This window comes from Polypterus senegalus, chromosome 2 (genome assembly GCF_016835505.1).
Source record: "Polypterus senegalus isolate Bchr_013 chromosome 2, ASM1683550v1, whole genome shotgun sequence".
Lineage (NCBI taxonomy): Eukaryota > Metazoa > Chordata > Cladistia > Polypteriformes > Polypteridae > Polypterus > Polypterus senegalus.
The window spans coordinates 91864290-91887818 of record NC_053155.1 but is presented as its reverse complement, the minus strand read 5'-3'; the positions used below and the strand labels follow the sequence as shown (position 1 = coordinate 91887818).

The window sequence follows — 23529 nt, the reverse complement described above, 5'->3', positions numbered from 1 at the left end:
TAAAATACATAACATTTGTTATGTATGCAGATACGTGTGCAGTAGATTCAGATGAACAGAGGAATGAAGTGCACAACTTCAATAATATATAATTTGAAACTAAACAAAGTGAGTCAAAAGAAGTAAACCAACATATGTACACACCTTGGCACAAGGGTGGTTTAATGCCTGTCCACGTCTTTACAGATGTGTGAGCGCGTGTATGTTTGTGTATGTTCATTTCTTTCTCTTCATCATCCATCATGTCCTCTGATGGGGCAAAGAAGCTCCCAGGTAAATTTGTTTATACATTTCTCTGAGTGTGCACTGTGCATGCGTGTGTGCGTATCCTTGTGCATGCCTGTGTGTGCTTCCATGTGTAACTGCCTGTATATGTAAATAAATTATGAATCTCAAAAAGTACTTGTGCAATAATGTTGCAAGTCAATAGGCCTGATCCCATCACTAAACAGATCAGACTGCAAGAATCGCTGATAAATTTAAAAATTCTTAAGGCAGTAATCATGATGGTCAAATATTTTTTGATGGATATGGGAAGAAGTACTGGAGCAACAACAAGACAAGCATGAAGTTTATTTGAAAAAGGTCACTTTTTTTAAAGTTCTTTTTTTTTCCAATTTAATGCCAAGTTAATGTATTTTTAAAATCGACTTTAATGCACAAAACTATACACTAAAAATATTGAACCATCTATTGATAAACCCTAAACTAGGATAGGTAAACATAATGAAGGGAAATGACCAAGGGTCTCGTTTATAAAACCTTGCACTGATACGAGCATGAAAATATGTGTATTGCCAAAAAAAAAAATCAGATTTATGAAACCTGGTATATGCCCATTTCCACATACTGTAATTTACCTTTATAAATCACAATAATCTTGTAGTTGTGAGTATGTATTGGCGCCTGGAATATTACCTGTCCTTTGCTAATGAATGTCATACATATGTAATCACAATGCTGCAGAACTTTATCGGCTGGAAGAGCAGCCTCCCTCCTGATACATCAAGGCAAAAGCTGCACAACAGCATGTACGGCATTATAGTGCATCTCCTGAGCAATCTGAGACTTCAGGAAAGGTGTAAAGTGCCAGCAACTTAGCAGGTAGGGTAACCACTATTACCTGGCAGACGTAATGATATGATCGCTGTTACAATACTTTGTACAGGCCATATTAAAAACAGACAGCTCAGACACTTACTTTACCAACAAGCTAGCCACAAAGAGTAGTGTCCTCACATCTACCAAAGCTGCTTTGCCTCAGAATAAATGAATCATGGGTTGACCCAGGCCACCAAGCAATAAAGTTTGTCAGCTTCATCTTGGCATTCCCAATAACTTATACATTAGTAGAATGTAACTGCTTATGGTTAACATGAAGCAGCTTCATTCTCCTTAGGTGCTCTTATTGCAAAATGAGTATAATAAATTGCCCTGATTACATTAGGCAAACTGAACACTGCAGCAAAATGCCTTTTTATGTTGGCAAAAACAAGTTATGTTTTATCTATGTATAACCAAACCATACAAAAACTTCAGAACCTCACTGGATGATTAATGGCTTCCAGTGCAGCTGGTATGGTGAAGCCAGTTCCCTGAAAAGTGAAAACAGGTTGCCAATGTAAACTGGAAACCAAAATGTTTCTTCAGTGCAAATATGCAGAGGCGACCCCCTTAGAAGGGAACTAAAACAGAGTCTATACTTCATATTCATCACTTTCAAAGCTTAATATATTTGTCACATCAGAATCATTTTTATTCTTCAGTCCTTGTACAGGAATTTGACTTTGTAGATTTGGAGCTGTTTATAACATAACACAATGTCACATGCAAATAACATAAAAAGCATAAGCCAAAAATAAAAAAAAACTTCATAAAAAGTAGCAGAATAGTACACTTATAAACGATGATGTTGAAGTGTACATACACTCCTTCATGCAGTACACGACAGAACATATGAATATACAAAGAAGACCGGCAGAATTGCTGGTTTGAGATTAGTCCTTGGTGATCTTTTTGACATGGTTAGTAACATGAGATGTATACAGGTCTGCAACAGGCAAAAAAGAACAGCCAATTATTTTCTCAGCAGACCTCACAACACCCTGTAATTTATATTTGGAGTGTGCCTATGCTGAACCAAGCCAGACAATAATGGAGAATGAGAGTACAGTTTTAATAATGGATTTGTAAAATTATAGTAGGATTGTCTGGGAAGTATTTAATTTCTTTAGTTGGCATAAAAAGTACAACCACTGCTGAACCTTCTTAGTGATGGAAGTGGTGTTAATGTCCCAGCTGAGAGTGTTTGTGAAAGTTGTGCTCAAAAATTTGAAGGATTCCATGACTGCAGAATCATTAATTTCTAGTGGGAGAGGTTGTGATTGCTGTTTGCAAAATTCAGTGACCATTTCCACTATCTTGGTGGTATTGAGGACCAGGTTATTGGTAGTTCACCAAGACACAAAACGAGACATCTTCTTTCTGTAAGCTGCTTAGTTACATCAATGTATATTACAATAATGGCTCAATAATATGAATTAATATTCATGTTAGTCATCATTTAGCTTATTTGGCTGCATTGCACTACTTGATCAAGGGTGCTGTAATTTCCCTGTTTCTCCAAAAAGTTGCATGCATATTGGTCAGAGTTGCAATAAAGATATGCAATTTCTTCTGGCAAGTTTTCTTTTATAAATCCTGTCTTTTACATGGAAAGTTGCATACGTACATTACAGGCCTCTTTTTGTATGTAAGTATGTAAGTTTTGAACATCGTACGTCAAGAATTGAAATAAGAAGCTGAAACCAAAAATAAGAAATTAGGAAATTACTACTCCACTACTACACACATGCACAAGTTTTTTGTTTATGTTATCTTTATAGCAGCCCTTTATTTCATTATGTTCTGATGGTGTATATCTGTTCAAAGCTAAGTGTATTTTATGTTTTGTTGTTGTTTGTATGAGTTATTATTTTTCATTTCTATATGTTATTTTTTATGGATTCCATGTGTAATTTTATAATTGTGTACTGTCCATTTACAGTGGTGTGAAAAACTATTTGCCCTCTTCCTGATTTCTTATTCTTTTACATGTTTGTCAAACAAAATGTTTCTGATCATCAAACACATTTAACCATTAGTCAAATATAACACAAGTAAGCACAAAATGTAGTTTTTAAATGATGGTTTTTATTATTTAGGGAGAAAAAAAATCCAAACCTACATGGCCCTGTGTGAAAAAGTAATTGCCCCCTTGTTAAAAAATAACCTAACTGTGGTGTATCACACCTGAGCTCAATTTCCGTAGCCACCCCCAGGCCTGATTACTGCCACACCTGTTTCAATCAAGAAATCACTTAAATAGGAGCTGTCTGACACAGAGAAGTAGACCAAAAGCATTTCAAAAGCTAGACATCATGCCAAGATCCAAAGAAATTCAGGAACAAATGAGAACAGAAGTAATTGAGATCTATCTGTCTGGTAAAGGTTATAAAGCCATTTCTGAATCTGTGGGACTCCAGTGAACCACAGTGAGAGCCATTATCCACAAATGGCAAAAACATGGAACAGTGGTGAACCTTCCCAGGAGTGGCTGGCTGACCGAAATTACCCCAAGAGCGCAGAGACGACTCATCCGAGAGGTCACAAAAGACCCCAGGACAACGTCTAAAGAACTGCAGGCCTCACTTGCCTCAATTAAGGTCAGTGTTCATGACTCCACCATAAGAAAGAGACTGGGCAAAAACAGCCTGCATGGCAGATTTCCAAGACGCAAACCACTGTTAAGCAAAAAGAACATTAGGGCTCATCTCAATTTTGCTAAGAAACATCTCAATCATTGCCAAGACTTTTGGGAAAATACCTTGTGGACTGATGAGACAAAAGTTGAACTTTTTGGAAGGCAAATGTCCCGTTACATCTGGCGTAAAAGGAACACAGCATTTCAGAAAAGAACATCATACCAACAGTAAAATATGGTGGTGGTAGTGTGATGGTCTGGGGTTGTTTTGCTGCTTCAGGACCTGGAAGGCTTGCTGTGATAGATGGAACCATGAATTCTACTGTCTACCGAAAAATCCTGATGGAGAATGGCCATCTGTTCGTCAACTCAAGCTGAAGCAATCTTGGGTGCTGCAACAGGACAATGACCCAAAACACACCAGCAAATCCACCTCTGAATGGCTGAAGAAAAACAAAATGAAGACTTTGGAGTGGCCTAGTCAAAGTCCTGACCTGAATCCAATTGAGATGTTATGGCATGACCTTAAAAAGGCGGTTCATGCTAGAAAACCCTCAAATAAAGCTGAATTACAACAATTCTGCAAAGATGAGTGGGCCAAAATTCCTCCAGAGCGCTGTAAAAGACTCATTGTAAGTTATCGCAAACGCTTGATTGCAGTTATTGCTGCTAAGGGTGGCCCAACCAGTTATTAGGTTCAGGGGGCAATTACTTTTTCACACAGGGCCATGTAGGTTTGGATTTTTTTCTCCCTAAATAATAAAAACCATCATTTAAAAACTGCATTTTGTGTTTACTTGTGTTATATTTGACTAATGGTTAAATGTGTTTGATGATCAGAAACATTTTGTGTGACAAACATGCAAAAGAATAAAAAATCAGGAAGGGGGCAAATAGTTTTTCACACCACTGTATATGTAGTTTCATGTAGTTTGTTCCTTGCTCTATGTGGATGGAGCTCCAGGAGGCAGATGGATCTGATGTCACCACTCCTAAGCCTTCCCTCAGGTTATTTAAATTGGCTGAGAAGGCTCAGGAGTTGGGTATCATTCATTTCTAGGAGTTTCTGTAAGTATTGTGTTTTCTGTGTTGAATATTCTGGTTTTCTTCATTTATTATACTTTTTTTAAAGTATTCCAATTTTTGAATAGTGTTTTGGGACATATTTGTTTAGGATTACACATTTTATGCTTTCTTTGTATGTTTCTATTTTTGTAAAATAAACACTTGGGCTATAAAAAATTCTTGATTTGCTCTTTAATACAAGCTGAGAGTTTATGGATATCCCTCCTGTTGTATGAGGTTTTGTTATATTTTGAGATATTTGTAGATTTTTGCCAATTCCCTATTTTTGGTCCTTCTCTGATTGAAGCCAGCAGGTAGCCTCAGAGACCTGGCCTAATGTTAGATCTGCTGGGTAGGCCAAGTAGGATTCTGGCGTGCTCCCTGGTTTGTTTTAGGTGTCCTCACAGTTATTTTACCTTGAGGAAACTCTAAGTCATAACAAAATGATGCCCCACAAACAAGAAACATCCATTCATCCATTATCCAACCCTCTATATCCTAACTACAGGGTCACAGGTGGTCTGCTGGAGTCAATCTCAGCCTACACAGGGCACAAGGCAGGAAACAAACCCCAGGCAGGGTGCCAGCCCACACACACCAGGGACAATATACAATCGCCAGTACACCTAACCTGCATGTCTTTGGGAGGAAACCAGAGTTCCCGGAGGAAACCTACGCAGACACTGGGAGAACATGCAAACTCCATGCTGGGAGGACATGGGAAGCGAACCCGGATCTCCTAATTGCAAGGCAGCAGCGCTACCCACTGCGCCACCATGCTGCCCCAAAACAAGACACATTTCTTTCAAAATTTCCCTGCCTGCAGGCAGAGCTGAAATTTTTGGATACATTTTTAAAGGAGGTAGATCAATTATTTTTGACAACGCATTCAGTGCTTAAAATCAACTACTTCCCACTGATTTTCTTAAACGTACTGTTACAAGTGACACAGAGGAAGCTGTTAGATGCAGCTATCTTTTATTCTGTGTGCCTGCCTGTCATTTAGTATTTAAATAAAGATCTCTAGTGGAAAACAAAATCTGGACATTTTCTGTTACATGTAGACACTTTGGTGAGCAGTCAGAATAAAGCACAAATGGTTGTGTTATATATTTGCAGTATTTATATGTTTCAGATGTAATCCATGAAAGATTCAATTTTTGCAATTGAGCCTTTAGCACTGAATGTTAATCATATTGTTGCATGTAGTGTTCTGTGTCTCAACTAAAAATACAGTATGCAGGTTTGACAAATTATATTATAACTAATTTGTTCTGTTTCCACTACAAATCTCTCCCCACTAGACCTGAAGCCTACACTGATGGATTAGAAAAATAAGAGATTAGGACTTCTACATAAAAGGAATATTCTGATTACCCAGGAAGAGTTGTTTTTCTCTGGTGTCAGGTAGAGACACCACTGAACTGCTCAATACAACATGTCCATTTATTAACTCTGTTTCAGTATGTATGAGAATATTGTTAAAATGTGGAAAATAATAATGTACATTTTATTATTCTTTATTCTGTGCATTACCTTCTTGCGGATTGTAAAGTAGTTCAAGTTGCCTTTGCTGCTTTGTCTACTTTTAAGATGTTTCTAACATTGTAGTTATTTTTAGCTGAACATGCTTTATCTGATGTTGTTAAAAATGATGAAAAAAAAGTGCCACTATGCCTTCTTTGATTATATTTGTGGCCACACTGATTATAACAGTGTCTCATCACCCCAGGTGGAGGTCTTAAATGTTTTAAGGCAATTCAGTTGTGCCTTTTACTTTCAGTATCACAATTGGATTGCTTATTAAGAGTAGGTTTTGCACAACCTATAAAACTATTTTAACACAGAGAATAGATAATATGTGGAGCCAATTATCAACTACTGCTGTTCAAAGTAGCACATTGTGGGTCTTTAAATCTCAGCATGACTCAGTAAGGGAAAGGAAGCGGATAGGTTTCAGTTACAGTACATGAATGCCCTTTATCATTAAATTTCTTTATGTTCTTATATTCTTACAATATCCAGCTTATCCTTGAACATTTTATTTGCACCTACAGTAGTCAAAGTCTTTTCCTTCTCACATCAAAATGTTTATTTGCTATTTTGAGCCTGAATAATTAGGTCACTCTGGGTGAAATTGGCTGGTACTCACAAAAAAATGTTTTCATCATATGTATCTGATGTTAGCTGTAATATTTCCTATTAAATAAAAATAGTTTTAATTACTTGCATTGATTTATGTATTTCCTTGTACTCAAATGGTGAGACATAAGAATGGATGATCTGTCTTAAAATCACAGTATTCTCTGTTGCATTTGTTGCTTAGTTACTTTCTGTTCTCTCTTGTAAAAGTCACAGGATTGGCAGAATACAATCTGAGGAATCTGGTGCCTGGCGGAGGAACACTGCTAGAAGGAACACTACCCATACAGGAGAATAAAAAAAATAAAATAAAAAAAAACAGCTTGGATGGCGTTTTAATCTCATCACCAAGTCACAAAAAGGACAGCCACGATATGATATGGCCATAGTGAAGACCTCTGTGCAGTTGTCTGGGAGTTATATCCCTGTAAGCAGACTCAGTGTCAGCAAGATTGTGGATCGATGAAGAGAGCTCTGGAATAATGTCCTCAGTGAATTTGTATAAGGTTATGAATGACCTGAAAGTTGTTCCCAGAGATACAATCATTGCACTAGAAGTACTCCCAGTTCAGGCCTTAAAAGAACCTCTACAACCTTCACAAAGTCAGTTTGGAGTTGCAAGAAAGTCAAAGGTAAAGGGTTCATTGGGTAAGGAAAAAAGGAAGGTTGCAAGGAGAACTGTGAGCCTCTGAATTCTCTAACTCGGAATTCAGGCTACTTTGGGATTATTTAGTGCTCAAGACAGCAAAAAAAAAAAAAAACTTTTTTCCCTGAAAGTAGATTTCATTTAAAAGTGAGGATATCAAAATAATTAACATTTATTATTGTATTTTATTAATTCGTATTATTTTGCACCTCTAATTTTTGAATAAGCTGGCATCCCATCCAGTGTGTTTTCCTTTCTAGGTTCCAGCTTCTTACAGCACTGTAATGAAGAAAATAAAGATGATTCATAAAATAGGGAGATGGATGGATGAATTTCTGAATGATAAGTGTTAAAACCCTTTTTATAATAAGCTTAAACCTTGATTACACTTTCTGCTGAGCACTGAAGAAACACATACAGAAAAAAGTGTTTTGATTAAGTAAATAATTGAAGTAAGAAATTGAATCCTGTATATAAAGTTCAGTCATCAGCTACGAAACAGACATGAGTTTTTAAAAGAACACAAAGTTTAGGGTTCTGAATGCAAAATGATATTACAAAAAGTAATTTCTTTAATAATAAGAAATGTGCTAACAGTACAGCCCTAAAATTTGTGAACACATTTAAAATAAAACAGTTGGAAATATAAAAATAGGACCCTAACCCTAATCCTGCAGTAATCCATGAGTGGAAAAAAAGTCAATATTAGGCAGCATACTAAAAGGAAAGCAAATAAAAGTTATTAATTGAAGACAGGATGGTGCCCTGAGCATTCCTATAAACAGAGCACTTGATGAAAACAGTCCATTTTTATTTAAAGTGGTGCCTTTTCCTTGGACAATTACCAACATGCCCTTGGCAATATTATATAATCAAAATGAAATAACAGTCCATAATGAAAATAACATTAAAACAAGTAAATACAAATAAAGCAAAATATTTAGCAATTGATTAATTTGGCACTTTGAAATAAAGCAAGACTAGTGCTTTTAAGGAAACTTCATATATATTATTTTCTTTTTATAATGTAAATAAAACTATATTTAAAAGAAGGCATGGCTACCCAGAACAAATAAAATGTTTCCACTTTATGAGAAACAAGTATTAAAGACCAACTATTTACTTTGGAATTAAGTTTAGCAGTAACATACAGCATGGAATGGCATATTAACCTTTAAAAGAATATGGGTAAACATGAACATAGCAACAGTCCTGTTTTATAGGTGGTGAATAGAGTGACATAACTCTTTGTGCCAGGTAACTGATACAAGTCAGATGTATTAATACAGGGGAAAGAGAAAGAAGCATTCTTTTATACAGTAAAAGCATACATTTGACTTATACTGTATGTCATGCTTGAAAATAAATGGCTGAACACCAAATGCAAAACAGGTAAGATTTCCAAAATTAAGATATTATAAACTAATGTTTGGATAAGTTAGAGAATAAACCTAATGTTAAGGAAAATAATTAAGTGTGATGCAAATTGTACAATTCATTTGAAATGTAATTTCTCCTATTGGTTCATATGTGTGTTTAACTGATGATATTGTTTCCATTTTAGAAAGCATGATTAGTATGATTTTGAAGAATGAGCAGTGCTACAAACAATCTTTTTGTGTGTTCATCTATTGAAGTGCACAGTAGCTAATTTACTTTAGATACAGTAGATAGATAGATAGATAGATAGATAGATAGATAGATAGATAGATAGATAGATAGATAGATAGATAGACTTCGTTTGTTCCCCCAAAGAAAACTAAAACTTTACAGACACCTAAAAGAGAAAGACATACATAATATATAAATACTGTACTATAACAAACATACAACAATCTCCTAAACATACTTAGGAACCTCTGGCTTGGATGCTGGAGACCTGCTGCAGTCAGTGACAGGCTTGTAGAAGGCAGTACGATGGTCCATGTCCATTTAAAGGGATTAATATTTGAATCCAGCAGGTCTACTTTGTTGTGTCCACAAAAGGAACATGGCGTTAGACATTTGTTCCATCCAAAGTTGCCTAGTCAAATTCACCAGCATTCAAAATGACTTATCTTTACAGGTATTTATAACAGAGTGAGTAATTTCTGTTGCTGAGTTTATAAGCAAATGGAATAGGATGATGCAACCCCTTCTAGAAAGTAAAACAGACGAATTTAGACAGCATTTCAAAGTTTGGATTGCAAATATCAGCTTTAATTGTAACATGTTCGCTTCTTAAAATTTTCATTTACATACAGTAAATCTCCAGACCCTCTCCTGCTTATCAGATAAAATCCGTCCATAATTAAATAGCATCTGAAATAGGGGGTTTAAGCCAGTTCACCACAGTAACAAAAATGCCACAGCACCTGAACTCGCTATAACTCACAATTAGATGTGAATAAGTTGTCTTTAATATTATAGTACCGGCAGAATGTCAGAACGGTTCCTTTCAGATTTTACAAGGCTCTTTTAGGTGCTCACTATCCTTAAGAAGACCACTCATTACCACACTAGATGGAATTCTGTTTTGTGGCATTGCATGCATGCCATGTTTATAGGTGCCCATGCTGCTGCTAATGGAATGCCAGCTCATACTATGGGTAATGAAACCAATAAGCACCATAACATAGCCCTCCCTTTGAAGTTGCTGTCCCTATTGACTACATCCAATGTTTTGAAACAGTGTACAATTCTTTGAAATGGCGCAGTGGTCTTTGTTTCTGCTGCAGTCATACAACAGGTGAGAAAGGGGTTTTGAGTGTTTTTCTCTTATGTGGCACAGCAGGGATGTTAAGTGTTGAGTTGCCAGATGGCACAGCATGGATGTTAGTAATGTGCTGTCATCTGCGCTTCTGTATGGTGATCTACTGATTACAAGTGAGCAGGCAAACTACCTAGTGTGGAGCTGCAGTTTTACAAGTTTTTCTTGCTTGTCACGTCTTCATTGAACTGACAGTGGTCCAGGTCTGGATCTCAGCTTTGAGACTCCCTTTATTGCTTCTCTATTATGCATCGGGGGTGCCTAATTCTTTGCCTGCACAGTTTTATTCACCATTCCCAATTCACATAGCTCGCCTAGGGGTCGGTGATAACTTGATCTGCCTCACTTTTTCACATCTCCATAAACCAGAAGCATTGTCTGTGTCTGTGGAGCCAGACCAATAGACCCTAGCAGATGGAGAAGTGTTAGTGGAACTGCAGACATAGCAGTTCCTATTGTTGACTCATTCTTGGCTGATGCAAAATGTCAACACTATTACAATATTCAACTGGACACAATATGAGAAGGTTGCTACAAAAATAAGAATGCACAACCTTGTTGTTTTTCTAAAATCTTCCAGCTCATGAAACGTTTTTGCATACTCTCTTTGTGGAATATTCTATCTAAATTCTAAAACATAACTTTAAAGTGATGTCTTCAAAACACTAGGTTTAGGTCTGCTAAAAGGTTAAAAACATTGTCTGCTTACACAGTGGACAGAACACAAGAAAAAAACACAGATTTTTCACCTTATTGTAGTTGTGATAACAACACAGCAATAAGGGATTACACAGAATAACAGTTAAAACTTTACAAATAAATTTTGAAAAGGTTTTGTAGATTCAGTTTATGAACATTCTCATATACTGTATTATAGTGGGTTTTCAGCTGGAAAAGACAGAATGGCCACAAGACAAAAAAAGAGCTCATTAGGAGCTGATAATAGATACAAACTATTAAGATATTAGCTTTGAAAACAAGATACTGAATGGGATCAGTATATACTTAAGGCCACAGAAAGTATTTTAGATGGCCCCAAATCTTTGCTGAGTTTTAGAGTTGGAAGGAACAAAGTACAGATACAGACAGTAGAAGATTAATATTTTGATTTAGAGAGTTTGTTCGTGAACAAGTAAATAGTTAAGCCACTGTCCCTCATAGGCACTTAAGTGCAACATCTGTTTCCTTCTAGGAAGGATGGTATGGCTACTATTTTATTTACCATGTACCTTTTTATCCATTCTATTGTTCTTTATTCCTCTATTGTATCTTTTAATATAAACTATAATTTTTGTATTTGAGATTTTTTAAGTCCATTCATTCTTGTTTAGTGTTGTTGTGAATGTGTTTCTTGATGCTAATATATTGCTTACTAGTTTTGCCTTGTGGTGTTTTAGTTATCTGTGTGTTTAAATTACTTATATATTGAGACTACAGTGACGTAAATGCATTGTCATTTTGGCCGTTTGTTTTGGTTGACTCAGATTACCAGTTCAGCCATGTTGTTTGTTATTATCAGCATCCGTTGTCAGTCTTATAACACATTATCAGGTAAGAACTGCAAAACATGGTGCTGCAGTAAAAGCAGTGTCCTAGTTTTCACCTGAAAAAGAAATAAATCAAATAGATATTTGCTTAGTGTTAGTTAAGGGAATCAAATCCAATATAATGTTCAAATTTTAGCTTTTTATTTTTTGACCTCAATAACTGTTTTTGTTCTTTTGGCTTGAACAATTGGCGTTTCTAGTTATTTTCTCATGTACTGACATTCTGACAATCTCCTGACCACAACTCTGACTATTCTTTTTCTCCTGGATATTTTATCAAAAATCAGATTTTATTCAAAGAATTTATTCTCAACTAGCAAAATACCCGCGCTTCGCAGTGGAGAAGTAGTGTGTTAAAAAAGTTATGAAAAAGAAAAGGAAACATTTTAAAAATAACGTAACATGATTGTCAATGTAATTGTTTTGTCACTGTTATGAGTGTCATATATATATACACACACAAACACACAATCAAACACACACACATATAAACATATATACATATCTACATATACACATATCTATATATATATATACATATACACATCTACATATATATACATATATATACACATATCAACATATATACTCAGCAAAAAAAGAAACGTCCTCTGACTTTCAACTGTTTTTACTTTCAGTAAACTTAATGTGTAAATATTTGTATGAACAGTAAAAGCGTCAACACCATAAGACATAAACTAAAAATGTTTCACAATGTGTCCCCGAATGAAGGGAGGCTCAAAATCAAAAGTACCAGTCAGTATCTGGTGTGGCCACCAGCTGCTTGAAGTACTGCAGTGCATCTCCTCCTCATGGACTGGACCAAATTTGTCAGTTCTTGCTGTGAGATGTTACCCCACTCTTCCACCAAGGCACCTGCAAGTTCCTGGACATTTCTGGGGGGAATGGCCCTAGCCCTCACCCTGCGATCCAACAGGTCCCAGACGTGCTCAATGGGATTGAGATCCGGGCTCTTCCACTGCGAGGATGATCAGCTGTCCTTCCTGTCTCCCTGTAGCGCTGTCTTAGGCGTCTCACAGTGCGGACATGACAATTTATTGCCCTAGCCACATCAGCAGTCCTCATGCCTCCCTGCAGCATGCCTAACGCACGTTCACGCAGATGAGCAGGGACCCTGGACATCTTTCTTTGGGTGTTTTTCACAGTCGGTAGACAAGTCTCTTTAGTGTCCTGCGTTTTTAGAACTGTGACCTTAAATGCCTACTTTCTGTAAGCTGTTAAGGTCTTAACGACCATTCCACATGTGCATGTTAATTAATTGATTATGGTTAATTGAACATGCATGGAAAACATTGTTTAAACCCTTTACAATGAAGATCTGTAAAAGTTATTTGGATTTTTAAAACATTATTGTTGAAATACACAGTCCTGAAAAAGGGACGTTTCTTTTTTTGCTGATTATATATACGCATACATATACACACATACATACACACACACATGTACATATATACATATACACATACATACATACAGATAAATATACATATATACACACATATACATATATACAGTATATATACACATACATACATACATACATACACACACATATATACAGTACAGGCCAAAAGTTTGGACACACCTCCTCATTCAATGTGTTTTCTTTATTTTCATGACCATTTACAGCACTCCATCACTCTCCTTCTTGGTCAAATAGCCCTTACACAGCCTGGAGGTGTGTTTGGGGTCATTGTCCTGTTGAAAAATAAATGATCGTCCAACTAACCTGACTTCTGCACAACACAACTGCTGGTCCCAACCCCATTGATAAAGCAAGAAATTCCACTATATAACCCTGATAAGGCACACCTGTGAAGTGAAAACCATTTCAGGTGACTACCTGTTGAAGCTCATCAAGAGAATGCCAAGAGTGTGCAAAGCAGTAATCAGAGCAAAGGGTGGCTATTTTGAAGAAACTAGAATATAAAACATGTTTTCAGTTATTTCACCTTTTTTTGTTAAGTACATAACTCCACATGTGTTCATTTATAGTTTTGATGCCTTCAGTGAGAATCTACTGATGTAAATGGTCATGAAAATAAAGAGAACATATTGAATGTGTGTGTCCAAACTTTTCGCCTGTACTGTATATACACACAGACACATATATACAGTACATATACTAGCAGAATACCCGCGCTTCGCAGCGGAGAAGTAGTGTGTTAAAGAAGGTACGAAAAAGAAAAGGAAAAATTTTAAAAATAACGTAACATGATTGTTAATGTAAGTGTTTTGTCACTGTTATGAGTGTCGCTGTGATATATATATATAGCAAAATACCCGCGCTTCGCAGCGATGTCATGTGTTAAAGAAGTTATGAAAAAGAAAAGGAAACATTTTAAATATAATGTAACATGATTGTCAAAGTAATTGTTTTGTGTATTTGGTGGCAACGTCACAAAGTTATTTTCGTCTAGCTGCATCAGAAAATGTACCACGACGTCTGACACGCCTCCTTTTTACTGTTTTCTCACAGCTTGGATTGCTGCTGTCATATATATACACACACACACACACACACACATACATACATACATACATACATATATATATATATATATACACACATACATATCTTCATATCTACATATCTATATACATATCTACATATACACATATATATATACATACCTATCTACATCATATATACACACACATACATACATACACACACACAAATTATATATATGTATGTATGTGTGTGTATATATATATATATATATATATATATATATATATATATATATATATATATATAATGTAGATAGGGGTGTGTGTGTGTATATATATATATATATATACACATACATACATATATACACATACATATACTTGTGTGTATGTTTGTATGTGTATATATGTGTGTGTACAGCTTTGGCCACTGAGTGCAAGGGAAAAATAATAAAATATAGTGTATAAGTTATTAAAAAGTAAAACAATAACGTTTCAAGAAGTACAGGTACATTGAGCACTACTGGAGTGGTTGCGGGTAAACTATATTTTAAAGATGGTGTAACACAACAGGTAAGTAACTAACAGCAGCTAAAATGTATATGGATCATCTCTCGGTAGTAGATCGCTTTTGAAAGGCGCTACACGACGGCTGTGGTATAGAAATTACATTTTCTATGTGAACGTTCAAATTTGTGCCTCTGGTAATGTGCCTTACCGGGATTTCAAGAAAATTAGTTTTGTGTCCTCTGCAGTGTTAAGAGAGAAAGGCTTTGGTTTGACATAAAAGGAAAAAAGGTGTAAAGAAAGGAAAGTTGCCTTTTTCTTTTATATAGTATAGAGAGATGTGTTCGCTGACGTTATGATCGCCTTTTGCGGACAGTCACAGTCGGTCTTGTGTAGACTGGTGAGACGTCCCCGCCATTAATCGGCTGTGATGGCACTGTCAGTCATGCACTCGTGTGCGTGAATTCATAATCCGAGTTTAGGACCTCATAATCGTATACGTGCAAACGCGGAGAAGTAGTGTGTTAAAGAAGCAATGAAAAAGAAAAGGAAACATTTTGAAAATAACGTAACCTGATTGTCAATGTAATTGTTTTGTCACTGTTGTGAGTGATGAGTGTTGTTGTCATATATATATATATATATATATATATATATATATATATATATATATATACATATATACACACACACATATATAAACATATATATACATATACATACATATCTACATATATACACACACAGCTATTTCGTATCAGTGCAATACGCTGTTTGTTAAAACGGTTGACTCCGCCTTACGTGCAATAACAAATCAAATCATTCAGTTGTCTTTGCTCATATGTCATTTTAGAGCTGGACGCCTGGCATCTTTTTTTGGCCACAAGTTCGTTTCTGTTTGGTGTGAGGTTCTGTGTTGTGGAGATTCTCAGGATGGATTGCAGGTGCTCATCAGTGAGGCGACTCCTGTGTGCTGTTTTGTTAGTCTTTATCACTGAGAAGAGCTTCTCACACAGATATGTGCTACCAAACATGCACAAGGTTCGAGCCGCATGTAGATGGACTTTTTTTGTTCTTCAAAGTCACCAAAGCGCCGTGCAAACTCAGTGCGCAATAACTTGCAGCATCATAAGGTAGACTTGATTAACGCGTAAGTGGCAAGGCAGCTGAAGCGCTGCATTATGGGATCTGTAGTTTATTGTGTTACCAGCGCTTCATATACCCGGCTTTAATAACAATAATACAGTATATAAAATGATCTCGGGCGGATATAATTACACGCCGGCGGATGTGGCCCTGCCCTTGAGTTTGACACATATGGACTAAATAGAACTTGAAAAGATATATTTTTCAAATGTGATCGCAATTCAGATAGAGTTGACGCACTACAGCCTGCATGCCTCAATGAGTCATCCTCTCCTCGCTCTTACTTTTTTACCGTTCATCTAATGAATACACTGAGTATGGCTTTACCAAAACAATCATTGATGGCGAATAAAGTATCCATTATTCGAGTATGTAGAGCGGGATATATATATATATATACATATATATATACCCGCGTATCGCAGCGGAGAAGTAGTGTGTTAAAAAGCTAGAAAAAGAAAAGGGAACATTTTAAAAATAACGTAACATGACTGTCAATATACAGTATTTGTTTTGTGAGTGTTACTGAGTGTTGCTGTCATCAAGGATTTGATTATCATTATTTCTTTCAATCAGGTTCGTATTTGTAGGATGTGTTGTGTTCAAGTTACATTCCGTGTTTGTCAATCGCTGTAAAGATGACAGGTTTCATTCATCGATTCGCTTCTTACTGCATCAATAAACAGCTCGCCTTCTTCTTTATCTGAGACCTGACACACTGCATGCACGTTTTTTTTACACTGTCTTCCTTTAGCTGGACATTGACTTTTTCCACCGTGTGCTTTGTTTCCACAGTAGCTGCATTTATGAATATGCTTATCAGACGCTTCATATTTTTGCTGCCTTTTCAATTGTGTAATTGGTTTTGTTCAGTGCTCTTTGGAACTGTTGCTTTTATCTGTGCACTGCGCCAGTTCACGTGAGCCACTTGGTGTACTTGCATCGAAGGTTCCCAGCTGTGCTGGTGCCATCTCGTGCTATGTCCATAGCTTTATTTAATGTTACCTTAGTCCTGGCACTTAAAACTTTCTCTCGCAGTTTCGCTGAGTTTGTGTCAAACACCACCCTGACCATCTCATCTTCCTCTCCATAAGCACAGTCCTTCACCCGTGAATATTTACCCGTGGCAGTTTGCTATTGGATTGCCGCTGACGGACGGCCTTATATGGGCAGGCACTAAATTACAAACGCCAGCGGCAGCCTGTCTATGAACTTAATTTAAAGTGTAGGTTTACATCGTGCTTTGTTTCCGAAGTAGCAGAACTCATGAATATGGTTGTATATGTCACTCGCTCGCTTCTTATTGTTTTGCTGCCTTCTCAATTATATAATGCATGTTTTCTTCAGCGCTTTTTTGAGGTCTTCCTGGTTTTCTATGTACTGCATGATTAGGTGGAAGGCGTGATGATGTCACACGAAACTCCGCCCCCACGGCGTTCAAGCTCATCTCCATTACAGTAAATGGAGAAAAACTGCTTCCAGTTATGACCATTACGCGTAGAATTTTGATATAAAACCTGCCCAACTTTTGTAAGGAAGCTGTAAGGAATGAACCTGCCAAATTTCAGCCTTCCACCCACACGGGAAGTTGGAGAATTAGTGATGAGTCAGTGAGTGAGTGAGTGAGTGAGTGAGTGAGTGAGTGAGGGCTTTGCCTTTTATTAGTATAGATATACAGATCTACATATATATACATATCTACATACATACACACATATATATATACATATCCACATATATATACACATACTGTATATATTCATATCTACATATATACAGTATATATACACATACATACATACATGTTGCTGCTTTTAAATTTTTATTAAGAAGAAAAGAAAACCTTTTTAAACTGAGGGAAACTATACCAATAACTATGTGTTAAGGATCTCTTTGTATACCACGTTGTCAGTTCAGCACTTCGGTTGTAATATGATCAAACTGTGCACTGAGCTTACTCTTGAGAATGCAATGTATAGTTGTCCAGGAGAAAAGCAATATTGGCTCAAATCAATGGCAACCTTTTGTAGGGTGTGTCCCTGAGACTTATTAATTGTCATCGCGAAGCAGAGCCTTACTGGAAATTTGAGGCATTTGAATTGAAATGGGAGATCAGAGGGTATAATGGTGATGCGAGGAATACATTCAGAGTTTGACGCTCTGCTGTTTTTTTGTGTAGCTGCCTTCACACAGCTTCTCCGCTGCTTTATATACGAATGCCATATAAGGCCATTGTTTCTCCTTGCTTCGCGGTTCTGTACTGTTTTATTGTTCGTTCATTACGATTGTTATAGTTATTGTGTAGCTATTTGAGACTTACTTTACTGTTCAGGTACCCATTTCCTTTATTTAATCCGCGGGTTGTACGCTATTTTTTGTTCGTTTATTACAATTATAGATATTTATTGATTCCCTTCTTTAGCTGACTGCCTGCTTATATAAGGCGCTCCGCTGGTTTTTTGTGAAGCAGCCTTTACACAGCTTCTCCGCTGTTTTATAAACGAACGACATATAAGGCCATTGTTTTCCCTTGCTTCGCCAAGGAAGCTGCTTTTTTATTTAATCCACGGGTTCTCCGCTGTTTTATTGTTCGTTTATTACGATTGTTATAGTTCTCTTTATATAGCACGTTGTCAGTTCAGCAGTCTGGTTGTAATATGACCAAGCTGTGCACTGAGATTACTTTTGAGAATGCAATGTATAGTTTTGTCCAGGAGAAAAGCAATCTTGCCTGAAATCAATGGCAACCTTTTGTAGGGTCTGTCCCTGAGACTTATTACTTGTCATCGCGAAGCAGAGCCTTACTGGAAATTGGAGGCATTTGAATTGAAATGGGAGATCAGAGGGAATAACGGGGATGCGAGGAATACATTGAGTGTGGAGAAACTCTAGAGACAGCGTGTGTATTAACTTGTGGATTTTTCTGTGAGTATTTGGTGGCAGCGTGACGAAGTTGCTTCCGCAAGACTGCATTAGCTGTGGAGCTCAGCTCGGAGCATATTCTTTTCCTACCTTGTCAATTGTGTAATGCGTTTTTTGAACAGGTTTGATGCATGGAAGTGATCACTCGTACTGCGTTCAGTCAGTTCGTGTGAGCTGCTCTCTTGTGTGATGTTGCGATGTCCATGGCTTTATTTAATGTTAGCTAAGACCCGGCACTTAAAAGTTCCTCACTACAGCAATTTTAACTCCGTTACAAAGTAATCCAAAGTCTTGTTTATACCTCGTGTCTTCTCATTAAACTTGTATCTCACAAATAAAGTATTCAACGAAGGCATGACAAACAGCAGCGGGAGAGTGTCCGTAAACTTAATTCAAACTTACGGTATACACTGTGCTTTGTTTCCGCAGTAGCTGCACTTATGAATAAGCTTGTATGTGTTTTTCTTCAGCGCTCTTTGGAGCTCTTCCTTGTTTTCTACGTACTGCGTTCACAGTCAGTTCACGTGATTACGTGGGAGGCGTGATGATGTGACACGCAACTCCGCCCCCCCACGGCCATCGAGCTAAAGTCCATTACAGTATATGGAGAAAAATAGGTTCCAGTTATGACCATTACGAGTAGAATTTCGAAATGAAACCTGCCCAACTTTTGTAAGTAAGCTGTAAGGAATTAGCCTGCCAAATTTCAGCCTTCTACCTACACAGGAAGTTGGAGAATTAGTGATAAGTGAGTGAGTGAGTGAGTGAGTGAGTGAGTGAGTGAGTGAGTGAGTGAGTGAGTCAGTCAGTCAGTCAGTCAGTCAGTCAGTCAGTGAGTGAGGGCTTTGCCTTTTATTAGTATAGATCCAGCATCAGATCATAACCTGTTGCCAGAACATCTTCAATACATCTCAACAAGTGCCTGAACTCTATGGGATGGATGTAATATCATTCTATAATGAGGAATTTTGTAACTTGCAGTTATAAAGATGGACTTGGAAAAAGTTGCCTCAGGCATGCTACTCTTCCATGAGTACTCAATCAGACTAATGCTGTTTGATTGGAACTGCCATAGTTTGTACTCTCATTGTTATCATGCTCTTTAAACCATCCACTGATCACTCATGTCTGAAATGATTTCATTACAGCAGTGGTTCTCACACTCAATTCAGGGGACCCCTTATGGCTACAAGGTTTGTTCCAACCAACTTCTGTTTTTCATTGAATTCTTTGCCTAAATGCGCCAAACCTTTATTTTTCAGTTTTTGTGTTTTGTGGTAAAGGTAGAAATTACAAAACTAAGTCTGGTACATTTTTATAAGAATGTACAGTACAAAGAATTTATGTTTATCTATCTATCTATCTATCTATCTATCTATCTATCTATCTATCTATCTATCTATCTATCTATCTATCTATCTATCTATCTAACAGGTGATAAGTTAGTGTTGTTTTTGGGTATTCTATCCATTATTTACAAATAAGCAAGTCAGTGGGTTTGACACTGAAGCTGTTGCAGCCTTTCAGCATCATTTGCCCAGGTGTGTGTTCTGCATATTGTTAATTGTCATTATTAGGATACAGTTAAATGAGCAAATTGCACAGAAAGAAACGGCAAATTAAAAGGAAGACAACATTTAAACCTAGAGAGTTAAAGCTATAGCAAAAACACAAATATTTCTTAATGTTTTATAAATGTAAAAATCACACAGCCATACTTTTCTGACTGCAAAATTCGAGAAAAAAAATACATGCTGTAAATAAATGAGATCAATCAAAGATAAAATGACGCACTGATTGTGAAACTGTTTGGAACAAAAAAGTACAGCCACCTAGGGCTCACAAAACTGATTTTGAGACCCACAGCACTACATTCAAAGTAGAAATGCTGTAGGAAGAATGTGATCACTCAGAATTTCACTGTATTTATTACCATTTACTTTACCCTTTGACAATTAAATAATGCACTGGTAAGCACTGTTCCTCATTACAAAATCAGTAAGCTTAGCAGTTTTCACCATATTGTTGACATTTCTGTCAAACATGCCCCAACAATCAACCCCCTCTTGTACACACTAAGATCTTTTCTGCAAGCTATGTTCTCTACCATAATAAGTAAAGTTGTTCTGCTTAGCATTATTTTATTCAGGACCTTAATCATTACAGGACTCAAAATGATTAATTATTTAATCCTGATGCCTTGAACTTCTGCTTTCAATATAATTTTCTCCCATTTACTTAAATGTTTCCTGAATTTTTTCATTTGTGTGTATTTCCTTATAATTATTTTGTCTTCTTTAGCTTAAGGTGTTTACCATGATTATGGAAACACTCTTCCCATATATGTCCTTTACAGGATTGCTTTAACACTATAAATGTAGTTCATTATATCTGTGCATTATATCATGTTATATTTTGCCAGCTAGATGGCAGTCTTTCTTTAAAACTATTCATAATAGGACAAGTGATGATTTCCAAGAGTTGTTATCAATGTTAATTTATTTGAATTGCTGTATATTACTGGACACATTGTCAATTCATGAACACTGTATGCTACCAGATGCCTTTCTTTCAATATAAAGTAGCAGAATGTTCAATGTTATGCATCTGATTTGAAACAGAAACACCTCTGATTAAAAGAATACTAAACAGGCAAATGAAACATATTTACTTAAAGAATGTCCATGGATAATTGTTAATTACTTAATGATGAAGTTGCATAGACCCTCAAAACATGCAGGGAGCAAAAGAACATCAAGACCTGTAAATAAATATCAGAGTATTTTGAATTTACAGGGCTTTTAAGCAGTATACTGTATTTCATTGCATACATACATTATATTATATTATATTATATTATATTATATTATATTATATTATATTATATTATAGTCAATAATTTCTTTGTTCTGGAAAATTGATGCAGCTTGTATCAATAATTTTTCAGATCATTTATAACTACTTTTGAAAAGATGCCCTCCAGTTGCTCTGAATATATGCAAGCATAGTTTAATAAGAAACATTCCTACTTAAAAAGCTATAAAGGCTAAAAACGTATCGCCTACAAATGGGAACTGTTTTCAACATAAGAGACAATATATTCAACTACAAAAGTAGATATTCTGTAGAGAAGCTGTATTTAAATACAGAGAACAGGTCATTTAAGAGTTTGCATTTACACACAGAATTTTGCATTATTTGAAATACAGGTAACAGACTATTAAACCAACACCCACATTTACAGAATAGGTACTTTCATATCTTGAAACACTGCCACTTTTTATTCTTTTCTAACAGTATACCTTTCTTTTGAAGATAATAATTCCTTTGCTTTAGCAGAATACTTTTTTTGAAAGTGTTTTGCACTTTTGATATACTGTACATTTACTTACTAATAATGGCAACATTTGGTCATCTTACCTATTAATTGTTAGTCATCTTACCTATTAATTGTTAAAAGGGCAGGGTAACATTCTTTTTTGTTTTCCTCTTTCATAAAGATGTGTCTTACCTTGCTCTTTTGAAAGCAATATAATTTCTTGTATACCTAGTCAACAAGAAAAGATGTATTCTTCATTTACATTGTCGCAGTAGGGGGCAGTGATGTATTCTTCATTTACATTGTCGCAGTAGGGGGCAGTATCGCTCCCTTGAACCCTCAGGTACCACACCAAACACCTGGTAAAAGTGCCACAATTATTATTTTTATTATAATAATAACGTGGACTAAGCACCCTCCACTCCACACTACTCATAAACAACCACAATACTTCAATAATAAATCAATAAACCAATCCTTCACTCCCAGATGTGTTGCCCTCCTACCACTCAGCTCAGCTCATTGTCTGGGAGTTCCCGTAGTCGTTTTATACCCCCTGACCCGGAGGTGCTTCTGCCCAACAGTCCACAAGTCTTTATTCCTTCCAGGTCAGGGTAAACGGTCCTTATCTTCACCCCGGAAGCACGTCACTTCTTCCTGTCATGGGATTATGACGCACTTCCGGGTTATAGGGCATAAATGAGTCCATTGGCCTCCCGTCAGCGACTCCCAGTGGTCTCCAGGGTATCCAGCAGGGCTGTGCATAAAAACTATAGTCCATGAGGCCCTGCTGGAATTTGGGCCCCGTCCATGCTGTCGGGAGAGCTCCTCCTGGCAACCTAGGGGTGAGGGCCGGAATAGGAAGCCGGCCATCCATTACAACATATAGTTACAAGAACAATTCTGCATATATGAAAATGGCACAAATGACAGAAGGCCATGAGTCCAATACATGCTCACCATGCATTAGCCAGCAAAGCCCTAAATACACCTTAATTTTATACTTGACATATGACAAACTTAACAACACAACTGTTTACAATAGCAGCAAGGGAAATTAGAATGTTGACGAAAAAAAACAAGCTAAGATCAAGACTGGAGAGTAACTAACCACAATTTGTAATCATAAAGATACTACCAAAAAGTTGTAACTAGCAATAAACTTAAACAATATCTCTCTGGGGATGTGAGAGTGAAAATAAACTACCTGGAGGAAATGCCATGGAGATGTGAGAAAAATGCAAACTTTACACAGGCAAGACAACAAAA

At 36.6% G+C, this 23529-nt stretch overlaps 1 protein-coding gene across 4 annotated transcripts in view; it reads left to right on the top strand.

Moving 5' to 3' along the window:
- The first annotated feature begins 8868 nt into the window (after window positions 1–8868).
- LOC120523146 (cyclic nucleotide-binding domain-containing protein 2-like) overlaps window positions 8869–23529 on the top strand; it is a 102051-nt gene continuing 87390 nt past the window's right edge. For all 4 annotated transcript variants that reach the window (XM_039744158.1, XM_039744157.1, XM_039744156.1 and 1 more), the window contains exon 1: window positions 8869–8987. Coding sequence is in view for 3 of the 4 variants with exons in the window: in XM_039744157.1 (XP_039600091.1) it covers window positions 8962–8987 (26 nt within the window). In the remaining variant the exon portion in view is untranslated. The remainder of the gene's footprint in view (window positions 8988–23529) is intronic.